This window comes from Podarcis pityusensis (genome assembly GCF_964106645.2).
Source record: "Podarcis pityusensis genome assembly, chromosome: 2".
NCBI lineage: Eukaryota > Metazoa > Chordata > Lepidosauria > Squamata > Lacertidae > Podarcis > Podarcis pityusensis.
In genome coordinates, this window is record NC_138029.1 from 71,186,427 (window position 1) to 71,199,128 (window position 12,702).

The 12,702-nt window shown below is 43.5% G+C and overlaps 1 protein-coding gene across 3 annotated transcripts in view; it reads right to left on the reverse strand.

The window, feature by feature from the left end:
- RNF123 (ring finger protein 123) overlaps positions 1-12,702 on the reverse strand; it is a 90,015-nt gene that overhangs the window by 7,169 nt on the left and 70,144 nt on the right. For all 3 annotated transcript variants that reach the window (XM_080993461.1, XM_080993462.1, XM_080993463.1), the window contains exon 36: positions 2,587-2,729. In XM_080993461.1, the coding sequence (XP_080849587.1) occupies positions 2,587-2,729 (143 nt within the window). The remainder of the gene's footprint in view (positions 1-2,586; positions 2,730-12,702) is intronic.

The following is a 12,702-nucleotide window of genomic DNA, read 5'->3' on the forward strand; positions in this document are numbered from 1 at the left end:
AGCACTCAACAATGAGCATATTTGGACATGGTAGAGTAATTGTCATTACCCCCTTCCATTTCTCTTGGATGTAGCTTTCCTGGGCTCAGCAGAGATTCACAAGGGAAGAAACCAGAGATCATACTTGAGCTAAGATACGGTTTATCATATTGGCTAAATGGCCTCTCTAAGATGCCTCAGTTCTGTAAAAACCTGGAAGTGTGTTGCTTTTTATCAAGGCTGGACTAAGATGTTTTGTTGCCTGAGGTCTGAAGGACAAGATGGCACCCTCCTTCCCATGCCATGTATAAAAGCCAACCAGACTGGCAACTGAATCTTAGTTCAACAGTAACAATGGGACGGGGTCCTCCACTGCACCCAAGGACAGCAGCCTAGCACATTGGGCATAGGGCAGATTGCATGGCAAACACACAGGGCCAGTCCTATTATTAGGCAGAGCGCAACAGCCGCCTTAGGCAGCAGATACTGGAGAAGCAACATCCCCAGGCCAGTCCTCCAGTGTCCTTTAGGCAGTTCCCCACCTTGGGAGGACAGAGCTGTGTGTGCCATGTGGCCTGTCTTGCACCTTCCTAAGTTAGCTTGCTGCCCTCAGGTGCTGAAATATGCTATCCCATCACAAGTGCTGATGCAGCGTGCAGTCCAGTCAACTTCTGTGCATGGAATGGTGATCGAGGGGAGAGGCTATCACCTAGTCATTTGCCTCAGGCAGCAAATTATCTTGAGCGGGCCCTGCACATAACGGCTCTGCCCTTTAGCACTTTGCTGTTGCTCCCTATCCCACAGTATCTCCCTCACTCTGCCTAATGGTAGGGCTGGCCCTGGTTTGCATGCATTCGCAGCTGGAGAACAAAAACTGGAAATGCCCCCCCCCCCCCCGCGCAAGCCTGAGGCAAGGAGGCCTTCAGTCAGAGAGTGAGATAAATCACAATGGCCACAATTCAGCAGAGGTTAAAAGAAAGAGAAAGATTTGCTGCCTGCTGCAGTAATCTTCCACAGTTCTCAATCACTTCAGCAGCTCTGCACCACTACCCCAATCACATAATGCCTTATTTCGTCATCAGCTCAAGATCTCCATGGAACTAACAGTTTCTAGAGGTTGTGTAAATAAAGCCTGCACTATTCCTTAGGGATCACGGTTTCCTCCATCTCAGCGCTCCAATTGCTTTCCTCTATCTCAGCAAACTTCAAGGGCATGGGCAGAGCCAAGGACAGGAGCTTGGTTCTCTCTCTCTCTCTCTCTCTCTCTCTCTCTCTCTCTCTCACTGGACACACATTTCTTTAAGAGATGGCACATGGCAGTTTGGTATGCAAATGCATACATAACAGTACGTATTTTTCCGCTATAGAAAATTTTTTTGCTGCCATCCTACCCAGCGAATAGGATTGGATCCTTAAAATGGGCTGTGGGGCAAAGTTAAGTGAAAATAAAATAAGAAAAGATGCAAACTTCTTCTTCTCTGAAAACACACACACACAGTGGGGTGGATGCACAGTGTGGGTACTCTACACAGCCCTCCGGGGGTCCCTCCGGGGAACCGTGAGCAGTGCCATGTGCTGCTCTGCTGTGCCACAGGACAGTAGACCTGAGCAGCTGAAGAATACGCTGCCTCTGTTGCTGGCATTGCTGATGCAGGAATCTGCCTTCTATTGAGGCAGGCCCTTGAGTCAATCCAGCCTCGTATAGTTTACTATTTTAACTGGCAGCAGCTCTAGGGGGTCTTGTGCAAAACTATTTCCCATCCCTTTTTAACCCGATCCTTTTACCTGGAAATGTAAGAAGGCGGAACCCGGGACCTCCTTGCATGCAAATCCTGTGCCCTACCACTGGGCATCCCACAAGTCCACATTGCTCTGCTAAACCCCCTCAATGATACACTGCACCTGCTCTAAGCACGGAGCTACAGTCAGCTCACACCACCCAATTTGTGACTTATCTTGTTTTATTGTGTTGTGTCTTATCTTGTTTTATTGTGTTCTTATTTTACAGCAGATGCATTTTAAAGTGTGGCTTTATTTTTCCATGTGGCTTTATGGAAAAGCAGCTTTGAATATTTCTTAGAAGAGAGGCTAATGAGCTTACATATATGTATATACACTTTCCCCCCTTTTTAAACCTATTCTTTTGTCTGAATTCTTAGCTGATCCTTCTTAGGAAACGTAAGAAGGGCCCTGCTGGATCAGGCCCATGGGCTCATCTAATTCAGCATCCTATTCTCAGAGTAGGCAACCATATGCCTGTGGAAACAGGATGGAAAAGTTGTTGCTGTTGCTGTTGGAGAGCAGAGGCACAGCAAGAGGAAAACGGGGAGTTATTCCCATGTTGTTGCCACAGGGCAAATATATTTGGTGGCCTCAAATACACAAAGCATCTGGGAACAGCAGGGACAGGCAAGGAGGGAGGAGACACACAACAAGGTAGCAAGGACAAGACAGCTGTTTACTGTAGCGGAGATCTCAGTGGCCACCTTTTCTACAAAAGGCACCTAGGAGTTACCCAAATGGCAAAGTGGCAGGCAACAAGGAGCCATGCAGGAACAAGCGACTCATGGTGTATGTTAAGCACAGCAAATCAGAGGAGATACTTACAGCTCTGCAGGGAGAAATGTTTCTTGTCAGCAGAAGCTGATGCCATCCCCAGGACTAGAGGCTCCGTGTTCCCCAACAAGTACTGAATAGAACGGAGCTGGAAACAAGGATCTGCCAGCAGCACAGCTGTTGCCCGCTCAGCCCTGGAAAAAGACAGACAGACATGCTTTATGAAGGCCTTGTCTTGGAGTGGCAGCACACCTCGCTGCTCTCAGCAATCGCTGTGTGACATGGCCATGTTTGTGTTCATGAGAACTGGCACCTCTGGGAGTAAAGGACACACTCTCTGGTCTTTAGAGCAATATTGCTTCATTAATATTGTTGTCAGACCTCCTGCCCTGAGGCCATCACAGGCTGCTCCCATTGCTCACTGGTGGCCTAGCACAGCAATGGATGGTGCAGACCCAATGGCAATGGGAGAGGAAAAGGCAGGAAGTCAGAGAATGGGCCCATATGCTGCCTCCTAAGGGTCAGGTTGCTTTATAAAGACATCTGGAACTCCCTCTTGGACAGAGTTGGTGGTCTCAAAGTGTAGGACATCTTGACAGGTCCACCTGACTTAAGATCGTATGCATTATTTTCTAGGTTGATGAGGCTTCATAAAATGGGGACTGCTTAATTCCAGAGGCTGGTCCCTCAGAAACCAATGGCTTTTGTATAGACACGTAGCACAGCTTAACAATCACCAAATTTTCCAGCCACCTTGGTGTACAAGTTGCACACAATCAGAGGGCAAATGTCTCCAAAAAGCAACAACATCCTGGCAAATTAAATAGGTCTTGAACAGCAGAAATTGCATTCTTCATTTGATTGATATTCAACTCAAGAGCAAGAGGCAGCTGTTTAGCAACTAGATTGACTGACATACTGCATTTGCTATATGCTGCAGCCTGGAAGAACAAGAATGGTGCAGGCGGGGGGAGGAAATGTCACCATGAATTGTCTTGACTAGGAAGCAGTACCTCCATACATTTTAAGCACCTCTTTCAGCCATTTGTTGGGTCGGGTTCAACAAACAGGTCCTACTAGTGGAAGCCTGAGCAAAGGCTGGTCCTCTTCCCAGCATGCACCCCCAAATTGGCTGGGGGGGGGGTCAGAAGAACCCCCATAACAGGGGGTGGAGGGGAGATTGTTCTACCAGAAAAGCTGAACTGCTTGCACTGATGGAATGATCTCCTTATCACTATGTTGAATTCCTCCTACTTTCTCTGTTATGAGGGATATGATTAGGACAACCAGTAAATATCAAATTATGTATATTTATTTTCATGCTGATGCCAGGTTGTCTGTTTATAAACAAGCACATGTGAGAGGAAAGAAAGCGGCTGTCCTGAAGGAGCAAAATAATTAAAAACAAATTCTCAGGCATTTAAAGTTATACTTTATGAATTCCACCATTAAAAAAACCAACCCTCAGTCTGAAAAAGGATTTTTATTTATTTATTTAATTCATACACCGCCCTTCATCAAAGGATCACAGGATGCTTTACAGCATAAAAACACACAATTTTTAAAAAACAAAAAGAATAACCTCCCTCACCACATTTGTTGTCATCTTGTTGCCATAAACACCTGATCATGTTGAGAGTCCAGTTGCTGTAATGATTCAAGAAAGCTCTTATCTACACTGACTACTAATTATGAATTTAAAGTAATGACTATGACACCTTACTTACACTGGACCAGCTGTGATGTATTATTTCTCACTAATTAGTTGTGATTTCTGCTACATTCTTGCAGCCATTTTGACTTACCACTTACCAAATACATGTAGAATTGCAGCTTAATAATATAATCTTTTATCAAAATGACCATTCAGAACTTTTAATTACTTCCTCCTACTCTTTCCATTCAAAGAAGATTAAATATGTAAGAACTGTCTTAACAGGTGAACACAATAGCTAGATTAAGAAGTCTTACAGAATACTTAAACCCTCAAATTTCATGATGGTACACGAAATGATATGTTCATGATGGAACATATCATTTGCAACAGGAGTTATGTTTCTGCCAGTTTTTTACATAAACACACACACACACACTCACAAAGATTAATTTCTTGTTATTAGCTTTTTTTGTTCTTTGTTGGTCTTCTTGTTATTATAGATTTGTATTCTTACAATAAGAATTTAATAAAAATTACTTGTTAAAAAGCTCAATTTTTCACGTTCCCTAACTGAAAGCCAACCTTTGTTCATCACAAAGCATTAGAAGATATGTCTCATTACTTGTAGCTCCCACAATCAGCAAATGAAGCAGTCACAACAAGACAAGCAGGCCAATAGTACAAAGAACTGAAGAGATGAAATTTATGGGAAGTATTAGGCAGCCCTGCACAGAACTATTACAACAGCTACCAACCTCATAAGAGTGAAATGTGAGAACATAAGTGGAATCTCAAAAGATTAAAATCAGAAGGCACAATTGCCCTCCTCACGTGTGCCTCCATGCATACACATAAAGGGAGATGGTGCTGTGTTCTCCTAGCCCTGCCCCCGATGTTGCTATACCTCTGACACTTGCACATTGAGTGGGATTCTGCAAAGGCACACCTATGCCTGTACATGGAAAGGCATTTTATGTGAGGACACCTCAACCATGCAGGGATCCTTGTCATCTCAATTGTCTATTTGCATACAATTGTACAATACCCTTTTCTGGTATGCCCAGATTTCAGATATGCAGCAACAGTACTGGCCCTGCCTTTCTCCTGCCCTCCATATTTAGTGAATGTGTACGGTTCAGTGCTAAGCACATGGCAGCCAGAAGCAGAATGGGCAGTGTTTCCTGGTAATCCAGTATAAACTCTTGGAGCTATTGTGATAATTTGAAAGCATGAACTGCGCTAGCACTGTACAGAGAAACACACTGGGCCCTTCCTACCCTCAACATACCAAATAGCGGAATTAAAGCCACATCATTTCCTGAAGACCACTGATATGAAACAGGGGTTTATGGGACACTGTGCTGATGTACTTTTGGAGTGGTTCACACTCTTGTCTCTCTCACTGCTACTCCCTTGTCTCGCTTTCTCTTTATCCACATCTCCCTCTTCCCCCATTTTCTTCCCTCCTTATCCTATGTGGACCTGGGGCTGCTGGTTGCCCAGCCTGCTCTGTGGGTCACTGTTGGACCACATCAGAATACAGGGATTGGTTACAGATACAAAGCAGCACTTTCCATCCTTGTAAGAAGCAGTAAGCCTGCTTCCTGGGATGCAGCCAGTGCATTTCCAAGGAACATGCATTTGTTTCTACTGTACACTTAACTTTATGGCTGTGCAAAGCTGCCAGTGGGGACTACTGCTGTCTGGCACCCCTTTCCTCCAAGGAAGGCTAAGTCAACATTCAGAAAGGGCCATTGTGAGTGGTTTGTCGAGGGCAGAATGATCCAGACTGCTCAGCAATGCAGCACTTGGGTGTAGAGAAAAAGGGACCGAATTGCTTTAGAGCACTATTAGCTTTCCTACTCATAAAGTGAGGAAGGCCGTTCCCTTGCCGAGAAAGGAATTAACACACAGTCAGGGTGCTGCCGAAATACCACTCATTTGAAGACATACGCAAATCTCTTACCAATACCAGGGAGAGCAGCCAGAGCACTTTGAACTGACCTGTTTCAAGAGACAGGCCTCCTGCTTCATTCAACCTGTGGGGCACACACTGGTGCCATAACTGTCCTGAGGACTCTGCTGAGAGATGGAGAGGTTGCTCACCTGGAAAGGAGGGTGCACATGCCGTGGAGAAAGGGGCTTCAGGTGACCTTCTCTAGGAGTGTGTTCAGGACTTGCATTTGTTATAGGGAAATCAGCAAAAACAAAGTGGTCCTGTAAAAGACTGTATGTGGCATGTCTACTGCCAGGTACATGTATGATACAATACCAAAGTGCAAATCCAGACACAGGCAATTGCAAAGACCTCAAAGAAATGGATGGTTGAGCTAACCCAATGTTTTGTGTTGAATTTTGACTATTTCTACTGAGGAATCTTATATCGTTCCAGAAAACATCAGATGCTTTAATGGTCATGTTGTATTTTGCTAATGGGTTTTGTGTTGTCTTCTCCAGCTGCTGAGACTGAAAAGCTTTGCATAGCTTGAAAAAAATTGTGAGAGGAAAGTCCAATTTAAGCATGTTAGGCCTAATGGAATTACAACCCACAGATCACTTCCTGATGGCTAAAACTAATTTGATATTAATTGAATTACTCTTCCTGCTCAGCCTGCCACATAGCAGTGACCTAGCTCTCACTGAAGTGGTAAACATGTGTCTCACTTGTACCAGTTCACAGTGCATTTGGAGGCTCACATGGTGGGATGCTCCCCTACACATGAGCATGCCAGAGAGAAGACCAGACCAGAGGCCTTCTTCCTGACATGCTAGTTTTCTAGGTGAAGGGATATTTTTTTTCATGAACAAAGGAAAATTCAATCACGTGAATCCCCACTTGCTCTCAGAGAGAACTGGATATTTTTGTTCAATTTCTTTAATAAAATAAATGCTTAAATCCGCATCATCTCAGATGATGATTTTAGCTCAATGACCTCAACATTCAAGCCTACTTCATCAACTATATGGAGAATGTAAAGTTCATGGGCCTAACCAGGTCTGACTTCACATACTGTTGGATATATAGATAAAGGATTACGGACAGCTCAGTTCTTGTAAAAGTTTTGCTGCTTTGCATCATCCATTTTGTGGAGAAGTATGTTTGACACTGGGTCTCAACAACACTTTCACTTCCCTTCCCTGGAAAAATACACCACTTCAAGATCAGAGAGGAGAAATCAATTCATTTACAGCTCACTTCAGGGCATACGCATACACTCTGGAATCACAATTCAAGAAAGACATGGACAAAGGAAAAACAGAACACTTAATATTTGCTTAGAGGAAAAGGATTGCAAGTGGGGGCAGAGATTAATTTTACATATATTTACAAGGTGTTCAGGAAGAAAAACACTGTATCACCAGAAGACTATTTAAATTACAGAAAGGCTGTGTGGTTGTTGTTGTTTTTAAATTAAACATTAGGTAATTTGAGCTAACCCTGTCTATGGAAATTATGTTAGGATTGCCATATTTCAAAAAGTAAAAACCAGGACATCCCAAAAGTTGATGAGTTGTTTTTTGTTTCGATTGACTTGCCTAAGATCCAGGACAAAGCGCCTCCTTTCAGACATCAATTCCACCTTTGGAAATCCCAGTAATGTCTGGGAAAATCCAGATGTATGGCAGCCCTAAGTTACCGTATCACTCTCTTTCATTCAACATTTGCATGAAAGGGTCGTCTGTCCAGAGTAGCCTTTCCTTTTTCAGATCCAGGAGAGGCCTTTCATTTCAACCTGAAGAATGGGGAACCCCATTTTAAAATCCATTTGCAGCCTGTCTCTTAGTTACCATTGGCGTGATCCACCTTCTATCAGACCCAGTTGTGGCTCATGAGTTGAAGACCAATGGCATAGCACAGAGGCAGGGAATCTCAGGTCTAAGGGTCAAGCACAGCCCTAGTCTAGGCTGCTCTCTCTGTCCTCAATAATTCTCCCCAGGCTACCCCCTCACTCAGAGTGTTTTTGCCTGGCTGGAATGTGTCCTTGTACTCTGATAATGCCTTTTAACTTGTCTGGATGGAGGACAGAGAGGGTTGTGTATGTCTGTAGAAAGTAGCCTACTGTTCAAAGGGCACAAACACATTCATTGCTCTGTCCATTTTTGCCCCATCCCTACCCATCACTGGCATGTGGCCCTTCAGAAGGTTTTCCAGAAAGGAAATAAGAATAAGAGTACACTGGAATAAGAGTACACTGCCTTAATATACTGCTTGAGTCATATGATCAGTGGGATTAGGCACAACTCTGAAGTTAAGAGGGAAAAGGGAGTTTTGTAGAAGTGACACAGTGCCAGCCTAATTTCTATTGGATGGGATTGCAGAAATGATGAAGAAGCCTGCACCATTAACTCCTAAGAAGCCATCTCTTTTGGCTGCAAAGTTCACTTCCTTTCCCTTTTCAGACCTTGACCTTCAAAAAAACTTGTCACCTTTAAGAGATGTGTCAGTACAGTCCTATTGTTCCAATGGCAAAGATGAGCAAGACAGCTCAAGGTCATTACATTTTGGGTTGCAAAACGAAAGCTAAAGTAACATAGTTCTTACAGATTTCAAATGCAGACTACATCAGGCCTAAATCGGAGCCCTGAGAAACACTGTCATTCAGTAATTTGTCAGGAGCACAGCTCAAGGCATGTCTAACAGCCAATAGTAATAATAAAAAAAATCCTTCCAGTAGCACCTTTAAGACCAACTAAGTTAGTTCTTGGTGTGCAAGCACACGAAAGCTCATACCAAGAACTAACTTAGTTGGTCTTAAAGGTGCTACTGGAAGGATTTTTTTTATTTTGACTATGGCAGACCAACACGGCTACCTATCTGTAGCCAATAGTAATGTCACCATGGAAAGTTACAGAGAAAATATCTCCTTTTTTAACAATGAAAAGGCAATTATCTCACACACCCTGAACTTATCTTATAAAAATGCAGCAGTCGCTACTGAATCTTGCTGAGAGTGGAAAAACACTGGCCATTAAATGGCAACCCCATATACAAGCTAGAGTAGTGCACTCAAAGGTCTTTGATTAACCCAACATCTTTGCATTAGAAGCATTCCACTCACTTGGCAATTAGGAATAAGTTTAGGGCACTTGCTTGGATGCAGTCAATTTACCATGCACTTGCCATACCAACTTTATGCAAATCACTTAAAATTGATGCATATCACTTAAAAGAAGAGTGTTGGTTCCCAACCACATGCATTTAGAACTATTTAGACCTTTAAAACATGGTCCCTTTAGCATATGTAGTGGTTGTAAATGAATGCACTGTTTCCTCAGGGTTCTTACTTCACATGAATTAGATGCTACATCTTTCATTTTTTGGCTCACACACATAAATTTTTGTTAGTTTTCTGTTGGGGGGAGGAAGGTATGTCATTTTTCCATCAGTTTAAATGTAGGATATCTTAATTATTGCTACAGAGAAAAATGAATATGTATAAGTGCATCCCTATATTTGAAAATGAATTTAAAGTATTTTTTTTTTAAAAAAAGCATGGTCCCAGCTTCACCAAAAGAAAGCCAATCTTGCATTACAAGTAAGAGGCAGGTTTCAAGAGATTAATGTTTCAAAGAAAAAGACTTGCATAAAAATCACATGTACTAATTTATATGTATAGCTGCAACATATACATACATATATATTATTATTAACATCAGAAATAGTTACTAAAATTTAAACAGACATACAGAGCTTCCTACTTATGCAGGGGTTATATCCCAGGCCCCTGCACTCGTAAGTGAAATTGTGTAAAGAGGGAAGCACCCTCTAAAAATCCTTTAAATGCTTTCTCTTTAATTCATACCAAAAATACTGCACGTATTCCAAAGAACTGAAGCTCTGGGGCTGGCAGGAGGCTAGAGGATGCATGGGAAAGCTGCTGCTGCTGCTGCTGCACTACCCCACACACCAGCTGTTAAGTGGGGAAGCTGAGCCCTGCTGTGCCTCTGGTCTCTTTGGGGCTTCCTCACGAGCTGAGAGGACTCTCCAGCTCTCTCTTGCCACTTCTGGGTATGAATTGAATGACTTAATTACTTTCTTGTGCTGCACATATACACAGTCACACACAAGTAGAACACACGTAAGTTGGGGGGTGCCAGTATAATACACCTAATCTTACCATAATGGAGAGGAGAAGGACTTGTGTGCCTGCTCAGTCTGCTGTACACATGCTAACTGCTGGTGGGCAACATCAAGGCCTCTCCTGCTCTCCTCTTTCATGGTTCTTTATCTTTAAATTGGACTTTGAATTGAGAGCCCTTTAAATGGAGGGTGACTTCAAATAGAGGCTATCCTCTGTAAACAGAACACATGGCCACTCTGGAAGAGACAGAGGAATAAGCTAGGAGGAGGGGAGACAGGGGCACTCAGCAATAAGGGGTCACTTAAGATATGTAGTAGGGATCTCTGATTGCACATTTAAAAGCAGCTGCACAAAAACATGCAAGCAACTTTACATAGGGAAGCATCTGGCAAATATTTTCCCCAAAACATCTCCCTTGCAACTTGTAAAATAGAGGGTTAAGCACCCACTACGTCCTGCAGCTGCTGCAGCCAAATTAGTCATTTGCTGTACTAATGGAAAGCAATTATTCTGCTTTGATTTTCACTTTCCTCAAATAAAGCAGCCTGGATCTCCCAGGAAATTGCCCTCCAGCTGCTGCTCTCTCTGCCCCAGCAATTACTCTACAGACATGCCTGGTCAACTTTGAGCATCTGTTTAGGGGCAAAGGGTAAGTCAATGGCATGCAGCCTCTCTCTTGCCCTCTGTCCATTGAGGAGAGCAAACTGTGTTTCTAGAGAGTTGGAATTACTGGACAAATCTCAGTCACCTCTGCCTCTGCTTTGATCAGAGATCACTTATTGCAGTTGGACCTCTCTCCAGCCCAACAGTCTCACCTGATGGCTGATGGCACCAATGCAGCCTCCAATTCAAAGGATGCAAGTTGAGGTCACACTATTGGTTCAGCCACAGGTGACCATGAAGTGATGAAAATCCAAGATGGTCAAGTATATCAATACCAAAAGTATAAAAGCCTCAACAAATGTCAAATATGTAAATAGGGAGGAAGGGAGGAAAATCAATAACCTGTGCCTCACCAATTATGTAGATACTGGCATACAGCACAGACTAAAAAAAGACAATGGTTGTAGGGAGTTTGATTTGGCTTCTGAAATCTATGCATCTGCCCTTGAGAATTCTATCATTCTCCCTCTTCTTCCCTCCCTCTCTCTCTCAAACACATTTGCTTCCTCCACAGGAACAACACTTGCTAACACCTTAGCAAGATCATCCACACAATAAACAGCCAATAATAATTGCATCAGCACACACAGAAAATGAAAATGAAGAGAAGGGGCAAAATCTGAATGGAGAGTCAACTTTTTTTTAATGCTGGCATTTTGAATGTTGCTCAACTTTTGTGCCCGGATTTTCGCTTTTTGAAATATGGTAACCCTAGGTGTGAGGAATCTTTGGCTCTCCAGATATTGCTGAACTACAATTCCCATCATCCTCAGCAAGCATGGCCAGGGATGATGCGAGTTGTAGTTCAGCAACATCTGGAGGGCCAAAGGTTCTGCACATCTGCTCAAGGACAATGATTTGCTGTATAGCTAAGTTGGTTAGAGCATAGTGTTGATAACACCAGGGTTGTAGGTTTGATTCCCCTACAGCACAGTTGCATAGTCCTGCATTGCAGGGGGGTGGACTAGATCATCCTTCCTCAGGAGTCCCTTCCAACTCTATGATTCTATGATCAGTTTCCTTATGCAGAAAAATTGAAAAATGAGATAAACTGAAAAGCTGGATAACCAAAAGGACCTGTGATGGCATGGAACAGGTCTGTTTGATCTAGTACAGCCAAGCAAATTATAATGCATGACTTCACCCCAAAGTGTAAAGATAGCACTGATCGAATTCAAAGCCGAACACTCTACTGCTATCAGGAATTTGGCAGTGACAGAAAGTGTGGTTGTATACCTCTACAGAAGCATACTGCAAGGATAATGAGGTTGTACACTGCTTGTACGAAGCCAAGGTAACAACAAAGGATGAAGGTTGGAGAAACAGAGTGAGGTGATAATCTGGCATAGCAACAGAAAGGATGTCACTGCCTCCAGCCATAAGCCTTCCCTGAGGACACCATATCCTGGGAAGGACCACAGTGAGGAAAATTTCAGAACTGTGCCAGGGGAGTCACTTGTTAACTTCAAAAGGCTGAAAGACTCAAACACACCAGTCACAATGAAAACAGAAGCCTCAAGCTCAATTTGCTTTCACAGAATCAAGGAGTTGGAAGCTGAAGTGGCTGGCAGGGTGGACACAACCTCCTAACGGAGGCAGCACTGCTGCTGACTGGGACAGAGAGTCCCAAGCTTGCCACTGCCCTGCCCTGTTCTGAGAAGCAGCAGCAATGCTGCTGCTAGGAAGCTGCTTTCACAGCCCCGGCAGCTGTTGCTGGTTGGAAGGGCACCCCACTGGTCAATACAATATCTGCATCTCTGGCAG